Source organism: Canis lupus, chromosome 18, assembly GCF_003254725.2.
Source record: "Canis lupus dingo isolate Sandy chromosome 18, ASM325472v2, whole genome shotgun sequence".
In the NCBI taxonomy this organism is placed as follows: Eukaryota; Metazoa; Chordata; class Mammalia; order Carnivora; family Canidae; genus Canis; species Canis lupus.
In genome coordinates this window covers 52,653,223-52,666,702 of record NC_064260.1, presented here as the reverse complement: position 1 = coordinate 52,666,702, position 13,480 = coordinate 52,653,223, and the positions used below count along the sequence as shown (strand labels likewise).

Below are 13,480 nucleotides of genomic sequence, written 5' to 3'. Positions count from 1 at the left end.
TGTATCCCCACTCTCTTCCCACCCCACCTAGGGTTGAGCCCCTCCCCAGTGAGTTCTCGGCTGGTGGGACATCACTTAGTGTCTCAAGCCTTCATGCAGGGACACAAAAGGTGGGAAGGGCACCTGGTCTCTGACCAGCGCTTCCAGAATGACGCCCAGGAAAGCGGCAATTAGGCTAGGTGGCAGAACGTGAGTCAGGGCACCTGGGGCCACCCGGGGTAGGGTGGGGCTGCCAGGGCTGAGGTGAGGCAGCCTGAATTTGGGGGTGGCCAGTCCAGCCTCCCCAGGGTGCTCTGCAGAAGCCTGACTCATAGGGTTTCCACAGCCCCTCTTGGGATAACTAATGGCTCTGCCCTCCTCTCAGCCCAAGCTTCATAGTCTGGTGAGGTGAGACAGACCCCTGGCCTCCAGCTAGGCTGAGGAGCTGAGAGCCCCTTCTCTTAGGCTTCAGTGTGGGGGCCCAGATAGCCACCCTACTCTCTTGGTGGCTCTGGTCGATTGTCAGAAAGGCCAGGCCAGCCGGGGCCCCTGGACCTGACCCTGGGTGGACATGCCCTGTGTGGCTCTGACACCTTTTTTGGGATTACTTTGGGCTCTGTGCTGGCATCGGGCTGGGCTTGGGGACGACAGGGGACAAAACCATGTGAGGGGTGCTTGGCTCTGGTTGGGCTGTGACAGGTGGCTGGGGGCTGAGGCGCTCTCACAGATCCACCCCAAGGAGGTTCGGTCAGGAAGGCGCCACCATCCCTGCCACGGGGGTGGGGGTGTGGGTGGGGGTGTGGGGGGTGTGTGTGGGGGTGCGGCTGGATCCAGTGCCCTGTCAGCGCCCCCTGCAGGCCCCCCTGGGTGGGCGCCGCCCAGAGCCAAGGTCCTCAGGGTGCCTGAGCCCCAGGCCCTCACCTGCCAAGGCAAGGCCCACCGAGTGAGGGGTGCTGGGCCGAGGCTGTTAGGGCAGCACCTGGACAGGGGCGTCAAGGGACCCCCACGTCCTCTCCCCTGGAGTCATCAGGCACCAGCGAGTTGAGCTCTTTACCAAATACCTCACTTCCGCCGCCGGCTAAGAATCAGGGGGAGCTCCTGGGAGCGCCCGTGTGCCCCTCAGCACCCCTCGGGGGCCCGGGCTCTGGTGGCTCGGCAGGCGCGCGGCTCGGGACGGTCCCTCCAGCGGGGCTCCAGGTCCTCCGGGCCCCAGGCCCGGCCCCCGCACGGGGTCCCCGAGCGCACAGCCCCGCGCGCCCGGGAGCCGCTGCCCTCGCCGCCCACCCGCGGCCCCGCGCGTCACGTTCCAGGCGCCTGACTCAGGCCGCGCGGGGCGGGGAGCGGGGGGCGGGGGGCGGGGGGCGGCGCCGGCGCCCGCGCCCGCCTCGGCCCCGGAGGCGGCACCAGGAAGCGCCCGCCCCGGCCGGAGCCGCCATGTAACCGGCGCCGCCCGGAGCAGAGCGGCGCGGGGCCCGGCGACCCGCACGCCATGGGGGACGAGGACGAGGACGAGGGCTGCGCTGTGGAGCTGCGGATCACCGAAGGTCGGGGGGCGGGCGGGGGGTGGCCCCGGGCGCGGGGCCGGGCGCGGCGGGGCGGGGAGGGGCATGCGCCGGCCGGGCTCACTCGCCCCCGGTGCCCACAGCCAACCTGACCGGGAACGAGGAGAAGGTGAGCGTCGAGAACTTCGAGCTGCTCAAGGTGCTGGGCACGGGAGGTGAGGACTCCGCACCCCCACAGGGCAGGTGTCCGGGGCCTGGCGCCCTGGGCCTGGCGGAGGCGCACCCGCCTGGGCCTGGGCCAGGCCTCCGGCAATGCCCCCCACCCTTTCCCGGCTCAGCCCGCCTTGGCTGCCCCGCCCTGCCGTGCCAGGGTTTGCATGCCCACTCCCGGGGACATGCCCACTCGCGCTGCTCCACATTGACTTTGCTCCTCCCTGCAAGGTCCTCCGGGATTTGCCAGCACCCTCCAGGGCTTGCAGCCCTCCCAAGTGATTTGCACACCTCCTCCCCCGTGCATATGGGAGTCTGGTCTCCTGCTTTGCTCACTCGCAGCTTTGCACACTCCCCGGCCTGGGTTTGCACATCCTTCCCCTGTCCACTTTGCACCCCCCCCCCCCCCCCCCCCCCCCCCGCATGTGTCTGATTGCCCCAGGTTTGCCGGTGATCTGCCCCTGCCTTGCACTGCAGGCCTCCTGGAGTTGCATACCTTCCAGCCTGGTTTGCATATCTCCTCCTTGGTTTTGTTGGCCCTCCTGGGCTGTGTGCAGCTTTTCCTTAGAATGTTCTGTCAGCTTTTTGCACACTTGCCTCTCACTCCAGCTCTTTACCCCAATTTGCACACCCTCTGGGTTGGCATCACCCCCACCAGTCTGCACCATCCTTCTGCTCACAGTCTCCCCTCCGCTCACTCACTGCTCCCACAGCCTACGGGAAGGTGTTCCTGGTGCGAAAAGCAGTCGGGCATGATGCAGGGAAGCTATATGCCATGAAGGTGCTGCGCAAGGCAGCGCTGGTACAGCGTGCCAAGACGCAGGAGCACACGCGCACCGAGCGCTCCGTGCTAGAACTGGTGCGCCAGGCCCCCTTCCTGGTTACGCTGCATTACGCCTTCCAGACCGATGCCAAGCTGCACCTCATCCTGGGTAAGGGCGGGCCCCTGCCGACCTTGGGGGCCACGGAGGCGGGTGGGGCTGCTCCATCAGGGTTGCTGCCCAACCTCTGTTCCACCCCCTAGACTATGTGAACGGAGGCGAGATGTTCACCCACCTCTACCAGCGCCAGCACTTCAAAGAGGCCGAAGTGCGCGTGTATGGGGGTGAGATTGTGCTGGCCCTAGAACACCTGCACAAGGTGGGTGAGGACCTGGCCACCCGGCTGTTGCCAGGGGAACTGGGTCCGGGCCTTGTAAGGGGCTTCCAAACACAGCAGCCTTGAGCTGCGCTCTCTCAGGCTTCCTGGGGGACTGGTGGTCCTGGTGGGGACTGGAGCCACTTCCCCGGGGGGCCTCCGGGAAGGAAGGCCTTAGTGCTGCCTGGGGAGGGATCTCTTCCCCTGCTACCTCCTCAAAGGGACTTTCCTCTGACAGGGAACTCGGGGCTACCTCCTGGGGCCATGCTCACAGAACTTCCTCAAATGGAGACCTCATGCCTTGGCTCCAAGGCCTTCTTAAAATGGGGCTCTTCACATAGGTTTTCCTCCCTCTGGGGCCTTGGGGCCTGTTCCCATGGTGTCCTCCTTCCTTGCTTTTACATCTTCAATGGCTTTTTCCCATCCTGGTCCCTGTGCCCACTCCTGTACTGGAGACCCCACCTGTAGGGGGCTCCCCTTATCCTGAGTGGGGTCTTGGTGCCTGGCCACCATAGCAGGTAGGGGCGTTGGGGAGGAAGGCTCAGTGCTCCTTTTGCTCTTGCCAGCTGGGTATCATCTATCGAGATCTGAAGCTGGAGAATGTGCTGCTTGACTCCGAGGGCCACATCGTACTCACAGACTTTGGGCTTAGCAAGGAGTTCCTGACGGAAGAGGTGAGCGAAGGGCAGTCTCTCTGCCTACTGCACCCCCATTCAAGCCTTCGCCTTCCTGTCCTCCTGCTCCATGCCAGGCTCTGCATTTCTTGCGGGGCAGAGGTAAACAGGTCTAGGTCCTGCCTTCAGGAGATTCCCTGTGTTCCAACCCTCACGAGTCCAGCGAGTCCTACTCCGAGCCTTGGGGACTGCTGGGTGTCCAAATGGATCCTCTTGCCCTCCCAGAAAGAACGAACCTTCTCCTTCTGTGGCACTATCGAGTACATGGCCCCCGAAATTATCCGCAGCAAGTCGGGTCATGGCAAGGTGGGTTAGCAGGGGAGTGGGTGGGGATTGAGGGTGGGGTGAGGCGGGTGTGGCCACGGGCCCTCACTCCCTGGCTCTACCCCATCAGGCTGTGGACTGGTGGAGTCTGGGCATCCTCCTCTTCGAGCTGCTGACGGGGGCCTCGCCCTTCACCCTGGAGGGCGAGAGGAACACGCAGGCAGAGGTCTCCCGGTGAGCGGGGCTGGACAAGGATGGGGGCAGGGAGAGTGAGGGGCCTGGGCAGGGTTGGGGAGGGGGCTCGCTGCCCCTGACGCCCCCCCAATCCTCCCAGACGGATCCTGAAGTGCTCCCCTCCCTTCCCCCCCCGGATCGGGCCCGTGGCACAGGACCTGCTGCAGCGGCTACTTTGCAAGGACCCCAAGAAGCGACTGGGTGCAGGGCCCCAGGGGGCACAGGAAGTCAAGAACCACCCCTTCTTCCAGGTAAGACTCCTGACTCTTCCCCCACGTGTCTCTGCACACCCCCAGAGTGGGCTGTTGCCCTGGGTTGAGGGACACTGGAGGGATGGTCTGAGACCCACTGATTTCAACTGCTTTAGGAAAACCACCAGATAGCCAGTTTTTCTCCATCTCTCATGAAACTTGGTAGATGTGATCCTGGGGGAAAGAATTTTCCCAGGTTCATTGGCTGGCAGGGGCTTGAGGATGGCTTCCTCAGTCCCCTCACTGGGCAGGTTCAGAGAAGGGGCGTGACCTCTCCAGACTGTACAGGAAATAGTGTAGAGCTGGAGACACATTGCAGGTCAGTCCCCTCTTGGCTCACACCAGTACTAAAAGTCACACTTGCCACTCTCAGCACCCACCCAGGCATTTTGTTCTTTGTCCTCAGTACAGTCTTTGTGCCTGTGATTCAGATGGACAGTTGGTCAGTCACTGGGGTTTTCTTCACCTGTGAAGAGCACGCACAGGTTAGAGTGCAGTGCAGCGTGAATTCTGCTTCTTAGTGAGACCTCACTGGCTTGGGTGCTGTGCATGGCCAGCATTGTTGCCAGCAGGATCCTGTAATGGTGAACACCTGCTGTGTGTTGGCTCTTTGCTTGCATCATTTCATGTAACCTTTAGAACCATTTTGATGATTGCTGTCTTTCCACATGAGGAAACTGAAGTTCAGGGAGGTTAAGGAATTTGCCCAAGGTCACCCAGCCAGGAAGTGATGGAGCTCAGATCCACACCCAGGTCTGGCTGATTTGAAGCCCATGTCCTTAACTCGTGTGTTGCATTTACCTGTGGGCATTCGATTTGCCAGTTGTCTGGCATCGTAACAAAAGTGCTCATTTATGGGCACTTACCGTGGGCTGGGCACCTGGTTACCCTTGCTGTGAGTGCCATCTCCTTCTATCTTCTCACTGAGTGCCTGCCTGGAAGGTCCTTCGGAGATGCTTTCTGGGACAGGAATCTCAGTCTTCATAGTGAAGTTGTCCTTCTGTGGGGGAAGTGGCCGAGCAGTGTCAGTTTCTTGAAGTGAATTCCCTGAGCCACCCTGAGCACATGCCAGGCCCGGGGTACTGGGAATGGCTTGACCAACAGTAATACCGGAAGAGGCCCTAAGGTCTTCAGGGCCTGATACTCACAAGAAGTGTTCCCTGCAGTCCCCCTTCTCTCAAGACAGCCTCTTTGGTGATAGTAGTGCAGAGGTCCTGGTGCCAGATCCTGGGCCTTCAAGCCCAGATCAGGCCTCTTGGCTGCAAGTGACAAGAAGTCCAACTCAGAATGGTGATATCCCTGGAATAAGTTTGGCTGCTAAGAATAGAGGTCGGAGTGAACAGTGGCTTAAAGATAGAGCTTTATGTATGTATGTATGTATGTATTTTCTGACATAGTAGGCTTGGCAGGCCAGGGCTGCTGTGGTGTTTTCATGAATACAAGCCCCTTTCTTCTTCTTCTTTTTTTTAAAGATTTTTTAATTTATTCATGAGGGACACACAGAGAGAGACAGAGACATAGGCAGAGCGAGAAGCAGGCTCCATGCAGGGATCCCAGTGCAGGACTTGATCCCAAGATCTGGGATCATACCCTGAGCTGAAGGCAGATGCTCAACCACTGAGCCACCCAGGAGTCTCTGGTCCCAGGGTTGCCTTGTGATCCAAAATGGCTGCTGAAGTGCTTGCCATTTAGGCTGTCATCTGGGCAGAAATCAGGAGCAAAAAGGAGGGGAAGGGCAAACTGGGCACGTGCCAGCTGTTCACCCTCCTCTTTTTTTTTTTTAAATATTTTTATTTATTCATGAGAGAGAGAGAGAGGGAGAGAGAGGCAGAGACACAGGCAGAGGGAGAAGAAAATTGCTGTCTCTGGCAGTTCTTTCTTTTTTTTTTTAAAGATTTATTTATTTATTTATTCATTCATTCATTCATTCATTCATTCATGAGAGACAGAGACAGAAAGAGAGGCAGAGACACAGGCAGAGGGAGAAGCAGGCTCCATTCAGGGAGCCCAACGTGGGATTTGATCCCAGGTCTCCAGGATCAAGCCCTGGGCCGAAGGCAGGTGCTAAACCACTGAGCCACCCAGGGATACCCTCTTTCTTTTTTTTTTAAGATTTTATTTATTTATTCATGAGAGACACAGAGAGAGGCAGAGACCCAGGCAGAGGGAGAAACAGGTCTCCAGGATCATGCCCTGGGCTGAAGGTGGCGCTAAACCGCTGAGCTACCTGGGCTGCCCTGTTCACCCTCCTCTTGAGGTTCTTTCTCTGGATTCTCATAATTTTTGCTTGCAGGTCATCATGGGTCACACTGAAGTGCAAGGAAGTTCATAAAATAATGGTTTTTAGTTGCATACATTGCTTTCTGTAATAATATCGGGGCTATGGTACTAAGGAAGATGGGGAGTATGGAAGTTGGGGAGGCCACAAACAGGTTCTGCCACCATAGATGAAACATAAAAAAGCATGTTTTAGCTCCCGTAAGTGAAAAGTCCAAGGAAAAGTGGTCTGACCTCAGGCAAGACTGCATCCAGGTGCTGGATTTATGTTAAGAATTTCTTTCTTTGTCTCTTGGTTTTTTTGCAGGAGGTCCCTAGTGGTTCCAGGCCCATGCCCTCTCAGATTTAAGTCCAGTTGGAGGAAGAGATTTGTTTTGCATGCCAGTGCTATCAAAAGTGTGGTAGAAATAAGGATTCTCTTATCAGAGGGAGAAAAACAAGCTAGGAAGGCCGGAAAACAACTTTCCACTCAAATGCCATATAGACCCTTGCCTCACTGAGGAGCTGCCCAGTGAATGTGGCCCCCTGTGGCAGATGGGGGTTTTCATTTCCTACATTTCACTCCCAGTCTCTTATTCCATCTCTCCAGGGTCTGGATTGGGCCGCTCTGGCTGCCAGGAAAGTTCCAGCCCCATTCCGACCACAGATCCGCTCGGAGCTGGATGTAGGCAACTTTGCAGAGGAATTTACTCGGCTGGAGCCTGTATACTCACCCCCTGGCAGCCCCCCACCTGGGGACCCCCGCATCTTCCAGGTGAGTGAGAGCTCACAGAACCACAGGTGCCATGGAGACAGGATACTGCTGCCAGCCTTGGCCCAGGCTGACTCAGCAGGACTCAGCATCTCCCCTGTCCACTGGTGGGTACCTGGAGTTGTCTGGTGTACAGACTACCATGGCAGGCTATGTCTTTGAATTTCATAGTTTATCTTTAAATTTCATGTTAATTTCTCTTCCACTCCATATATCTTTATTGTTATATAAAGATATTGTTGTAACTATTCAGTTGCTTCAGTGGACAACTAGAAAGAGATGCCATGTTTATACTGTGGCTTTGTATGTCCCTTGACAAACCATTTCACATTTGTGGAAGCACAGGCCCCCTGCACTCAGTTTTAGAAGCTTAGGCCTGTTGCACAAGGCCAGACTCCTTTCCTTGGCATTCAAGGCTCTGCACAATGTGGTCCTTGCTCAGTGCCCCAGCTTCAGCGCTCACCATTATCCCACTTGGTGCTCTAGCACCTACAAACTGCTCAGAGGTTCCCAAACGCACGTCCGTGCCTTTGCACGTGCAATTCCCTCCACCTGGAGTACCTTCCCCACAGTTACCCACCTGGCACGCTCCCCCTCACCTTTCAAGCCTCTTTGTGCAACGCTGCTCCTCTGTGAATTCTTTCCCACTGCTCTGGTTCTGGGTTGCCCTTTCCTTGTGCACCAGTCCCCTGTAGATAGCACTTCCTTCTAAGCACTGTGTCTGGTTGTATCCTAACTGCGTTACTGAGACTGGTCTGGAAACTCCCAGAAAGTAGGAACTGTGTTTAATTTCTCTGTCCCTTTGCCCAGTATGGCCCATAGGATCTGGCCTGTAGGATCTGGCCCATAAATATGAAATAAGAACAGGCCAATATCAAATGTAGATGGGTCCATTCTCTCTGAGGCTCTCCCAGTGATGGCTGTGCTGGAACAACCCTCTACCCATTATCTCGCAGTTCTTTTTTTTTTTTTTTTTTTAAAGATTTGTTTATTTGCCGGGGTGGGCGGGGGGGGGGGGTAGGAGCAGAGGCAGAAGGAGAGAGTCTCAAGCAGACTCCACGCTGAGTGCAGAGACTGATGGGGTGCTTGATCCTATGACCCTGAGATTGTGGCCTGAGCCAAAACCAAAAAGTCTGATGCTTTACTGACTATGCCACCCAGGTACCCCCATTGTCTTGCAGTTCTGAAAAAGTTCTTTCTTGTGAATCAGTGGTTACTGTCATTCATTCATTTACTTTTTATTTAATTATTTAATTATTTTTTAAAAAAGATTTATTTTTAGAGAGACAGAGAGTGCAGGAGCCTAGGGGTGCATGGGGAGAGGGAGAGGGAGAGAGAATCTCCAGCAGACTCCCCACTGAGTGTGGAGCCTGCTGCGGGCCTTAATCCCACCACCCCAAGATCATGACCTGAACTGAAACCAAGAGTTGGACTCCCAACTGACTGAGTCACCCAGGCACCCCTCATTCATTCATTTAATGATTCAACAATATGTACTGAGTGCCTGCGGTGTGCCATTGATCTGGCCCTGGATCCTGGGGCCGGATCAATGAACCCGAATCCAAGCGTGGAGTCTTCATTCTTATGCAGTGGGTGCTGTGTTTTTAGGAGAAAACAACTTGTTAAACTTGCCCTTAGAATCCCTTGAATCGCCCCATTGTATTTCCTCAGTGCCCCCCCTCCCCCTTGCAGAGGAGACCAATGTTTGGTTTGAGATGAAGGCATAAAGACCTTTTGTATTCAGTGGGTGGATTTGAATTCTCATAAACTAAGTGTGTGTGATGCCAGGCTGTGGCCCTTTCATGCATTGAATCCATCATTTTCTGGGTCACTACGTTGTGCTAGATGATGCCCTTGGCACTCGGGGTGGGGGGCAGTTTACTGTGATGAGAACTGTGGAGGCACAGACTGGTGGGGAAGCATGAACCCAAGTGATCACAGAACAAGGTAGAATGAAATGTCCACATACTTGTGTGCACCAGGATACCAAAGCTACATCCTCCGCCACCCACTAAGTCCAGGGTCTTCCCTCTGGTCCCTGCTCCTGACTGGTCGGGGCCTTCAGGGGCTCCATATGCAACTCCAGTCCCTATGCCCATAAGCTCCTGACGCTGCGCCTCCACTCCATAGGGGTACTCCTTCGTGGCGCCCTCTATCCTGTTTGATCATAACAACGCGGTGATGATGACGGATGTGCTGGAAGCGTCTGGCACTGGAGACCGGCCAGGCCGGGCAGCGGTGGCCAGGAGTGCCATGATGCAGGTGGGTTGGGCCAGGGTGGGAAGTTGATTGTCGCGGTCCTGGGCTCGGGTATTACAGACCTGGCTTCACCAGGCGCCCATAGTGTGACCTCCGTGAGGTTTGGAGCCTCTCTGAGGCGGCGCGCGGCGTGGCCGCAAGGTTCCCAGGTAGGATCCCTGATGTGTCCCCTTCGCCTCCAGGACTCGCCCTTCTTCCAGCAGTACGAACTGGACCTGCGGGAGCCCGCGCTGGGCCAGGGCAGCTTCTCCGTGTGTCGCCGCTGCCGCCAGCGCCAGAGCGGCCAGGAGTTCGCGGTCAAGATCCTCAGCCGCAGGTGGGCGGGGCCTTTCAAAGCCGGGAGGAAGGGGGGAGGGGCCCGAGGGCGGCCCGGCTGACCCCCCCTGTCTCGCCCCCAGGCTGGAGGCGAACACGCAGCGAGAAGTGGCCGCCCTACGTCTTTGCCAGTCGCACCCCAACGTGGTGAAGTTGCATGACGTGCATCACGACCAGGTGACGCTTTCTAGGGCTGGGGCACAACGCGGGGACTCAGAGGGCCAGGGTGGGGGGTGTGGCGGGTGGGGAGACGGGCCGGAGGGGGGTCTAGGGCTCCGTGGGCGGGGCCTGAGGGGGGCGGGAGCCCTAGGGGGTGTGGTGGGCGGGAGGCGGGCAGGAGGAGAGGGCTAGGGTAGCGTGGGCGGGGCCTGAGGACTGGGTAGGTAGGGGCGCTAGGGGTGTGGCAGGCGGGGAGGTGGGATTTGAGCGGGAGAGTCGGAAGGCGGAGCTGAGGATGGCCAAGGTAACAGAATTTGAGGAAGGCGTGGAGGGGGCCAGGATTTAAGGTAGCAGAGGGGCGGAGGCCCAGAAGGCTGTGCAGGTAGAACCTGCCGTCGGGCCTACGGGTGGTTTTTGGGGGTGGTCTTGAGTTCTGGGCTCGAATAGCGGTAGGGACTGGACTCGGGGCGTGACCTGGCCAGTGGGTGGAGCCCGGCCGGGTCCATAGGTCACCACCAGGTCCGGGGGACCGTGATCCAGGTGGTGACCTAGGCCCACCGCTCCGCCCGCAGCTGCACACGTATCTGGTGCTGGAGCTGCTGCGGGGCGGGGAGCTGCTGGAGCACATCCGCAAGAAGCGGCACTTCAGCGAGTCCGAAGCGAGCCAGATTCTGCGCAGCCTCGTGTCGGCCGTGAGCTTCATGCACGAGGAGGCGGGCGTGGTGCATCGCGACCTCAAGCCCGAGGTGGGCGCGGGGCTTGGGCAGGGCAGCGGGGGAGGGCTGAGGCGCAGAGGGCGGGTCTCTGACTGCCGCCCCGCTGCCCTCACAGAACATTCTGTACGCCGATGACACGCCCGGAGCCCCCGTGAAGATCATCGACTTTGGGTTTGCGCGGCTGCGCCCGCAGAGCCCCGCGGGGCCCATGCAGACGCCCTGCTTCACGCTGCAGTACGCAGCTCCCGAGCTGTTGGCGCAGCAGGGCTACGACGAATCCTGCGACCTCTGGAGCCTCGGCGTCATTCTGGTATGAGACGGGGTCCTCTGGAGGATTCGGGGTGCCTCCAGCGTGGGGTTAGAGGGCTTCCTGGTGCTGGCCAGCAGGGACGCCCCCGAGGTAGAGGACAGAGATCATCTTCCTGGGGGTGGCAGGATTCTGAGACTGGGTTTACAAGTCGTCCTAATAGAGAGGCACAGTTGCTCAGATGCCCGGGTCAGGGCACCCGAGTATTAGGGCTTGGAAGTCAGGGTTCAACATCACGCATGGGCCTGGTGGAGAGGGTGAATGGTTTTGTGGGTGGGCTCAGTCAGGCTCTTGGACTCTCTTGCTTGGCCCTACAGCCTGGACCCGTCTCTCTTTTCCTTACCTCTGCAGTACATGATGCTGTCGGGGCAGGTCCCCTTCCAGGGGGCCTCAGGCCAGGGCGGGCAGAGCCAGGCGGCAGAGATAATGTGCAAGATCCGTGAGGGCCGCTTCTCCCTTGATGGGGAAGCCTGGCAAGGCGTGTCTGAGGAGGCTAAGGAGCTGGTCCGAGGTGCGAAGCAGGGGTGGGGGGGTGAGGGGTGTCACAGGTCATGGTTGGGGGGGGGCGGCCATGGGGTCATGATGAGGCACGGATCGCCAGTGGGTGAGATGTTTGGTCTCGGGACTGATAGGGGAGGAGAGTGGGGGTCGCGATCTCTCCGGGGCGCAGCCTCCGCACGCTGCCCCTTCTCAACCCTTCCCTGTCCTGCCTCCAGGGCTCCTGACGGTGGACCCGGCCAAGAGGCTGAAACTTGAGGGGCTGCGAGGCAGCTCGTGGCTGCAGGACGGCAGCGCGCGTTCCTCGCCCCCGCTCCGGACCCCCGACGTGCTGGAGTCCTCCGGGCCGGCGGTGCGCTCCGGGCTCAACGCCACCTTCATGGTGAGGGGCGGGGCCTGCGGGAGGCAGGGGTGGGGCGGGGGCTGGAGGGGTGGGGCCTCGGGGCCACGCCCCCAGCCCAGAAGGGGGAGGTGAAGCGAGTCCTGGCCCCGGGGGGATAGGCACCCTGAGCCTTGGGGAGGTCGGGAGCCAACGTGCCGTCGGCCTTGACCTAGTGGGATGGGGCCAAGCCTAGCCTCTTCCTCTTCTGGAAGTCGAGGCCCGGCCGGTGGTGGGGGGACCCTCACCTCCTCCTCTCTGCCAGGCCTTCAACCGGGGCAAGCGCGAGGGCTTCTTCCTGAAGAGCGTGGAGAACGCGCCACTGGCCAAGCGCCGGAAACAGAAGCTGCGGAGCGCCGCCACCTCCCGCCGCGTCTCCCCCGCGCCCTCCGCCCAGGGCAGGGCCCCCGCCGCCAAGGGAGCCCCTAGACGAGCGAACGGCCCCCTGCCGCCCTCCTAGCCCCCGCCACAGTGACCCCTCCTTCCCCCATAGGGGCTGTGACCTGGGAGCCTCCGGTATCGGCTCCGCCCCATCCCCAGGGATCGCCCTTCCCTCCCCCTCCCCCACCCCACTCCCAGACAGAGCAGAAGTATTTTTATAAGCAGAGAATTTTTTATGTCTTACCAGATAGAGTTAGAGATGCAGGGAGGGAGGGGCCTCTGCCAAGACACTGCTCCATCTGGCCCAAGGCACTCCCCCAGGGGCTGCTCCAGCCGGGAGGGGAAGGGCTCCTTCTCCCATTTCTTCTTCGCACTGAGTTGCCACTGGGAGAAACTGGGACCTCTCCCCTACTCTCCCCTGAGGCCCTGCCCTTGGGAGGGGGCACCCCTCCCGCTGTCACTTTATGGACTGTCTGTGCAATTATGTCCACCAAAGACCTGTGTTGGGGGGTTCAAGGAGAGGCCCTGGGGGACCCCTGAAGCATCTCTGCCTCACTTTATGTCACCTGCTTCTTCCCTGTTAGGGCTAAGGAAGGATGTAGGCGACCCTTTAAAGGGGAGGCCCCTTCCCTTCCTCCCCCCAGCCTCCCTTGGCATAGCTACCCCTGGCTGGGGGCAGGGCCTCAAGGGTCTGGGCTGGGCATCCACGGTCACTGCCTCAGCCCAAAGGCTGTGCCTTTGACTTTAAAATAAAAGTCCATCCAGTGCTGTGTGTGGCATCTGTGTGTGTGGGGGTGCAGAGGTCTTGGGGCAAAACAAATTTCCAGCCAAGAGGGTTTAGGGCCTCTGAGAAGAGGGACAGGACAGACCCTTCTGGGTAGGACCATACCCTTTGTCCTTGACTTTTGGCCCCAGCACCCAGCAGCAGGAGGGCCCACCAACCATCTTGGTTGTGTACTTGGACAACTCTGCCAGGTATCCTTTGGGATTCTCTTGGTTATAAGCAATAGAAGACCTAACCTGGACTTACCTGAGTGGGATTTTTAGGCTCTTACATGGTGCGGGGTAGACTCAGGCAAGGCCTGATCTGGACACAAACCTATGATCAGGACACAGCTTCTCAGTCTGACCCTCTTTTTTTTAAGGTTTTTTTTTTTTTTTTAAAGATTTTATTTATTTGTTCACGA

At 58.7% G+C, this 13,480-nt stretch overlaps 1 protein-coding gene across 5 annotated transcripts; it reads left to right on the top strand.

Moving 5' to 3' along the window:
- Positions 1-1,363: 1,363 nt before the first annotated feature.
- Positions 1,364-13,061, top strand: RPS6KA4 (ribosomal protein S6 kinase A4). 5 transcript variants are annotated; one of them, XM_025446094.3, is made up of 17 exons: positions 1,364-1,523; positions 1,625-1,696; positions 2,405-2,623; positions 2,716-2,831; positions 3,395-3,502; positions 3,728-3,808; positions 3,897-4,000; positions 4,101-4,251; positions 7,118-7,282; positions 9,410-9,541; positions 9,721-9,854; positions 9,937-10,030; positions 10,585-10,758; positions 10,844-11,038; positions 11,387-11,546; positions 11,752-11,915; positions 12,178-13,061. In XM_025446094.3, the coding sequence occupies exons 1-17, from the start codon at positions 1,469-1,471 to the stop codon at positions 12,370-12,372; spliced, it is 2,319 nt and encodes a 772-aa protein (XP_025301879.1). In that variant the 5' UTR covers positions 1,364-1,468; the 3' UTR covers positions 12,373-13,061. The 5 variants fall into 5 exon arrangements, with proteins under 5 accessions (XP_025301879.1, XP_025301878.1, XP_025301877.1 ...); XM_025446093.3 differs by having other exon boundaries at positions 3,661-3,808; positions 4,156-4,251; XM_025446092.3 differs by having other exon boundaries at positions 3,632-3,808.
- The last annotated feature ends 419 nt before the right edge of the window (positions 13,062-13,480 follow it).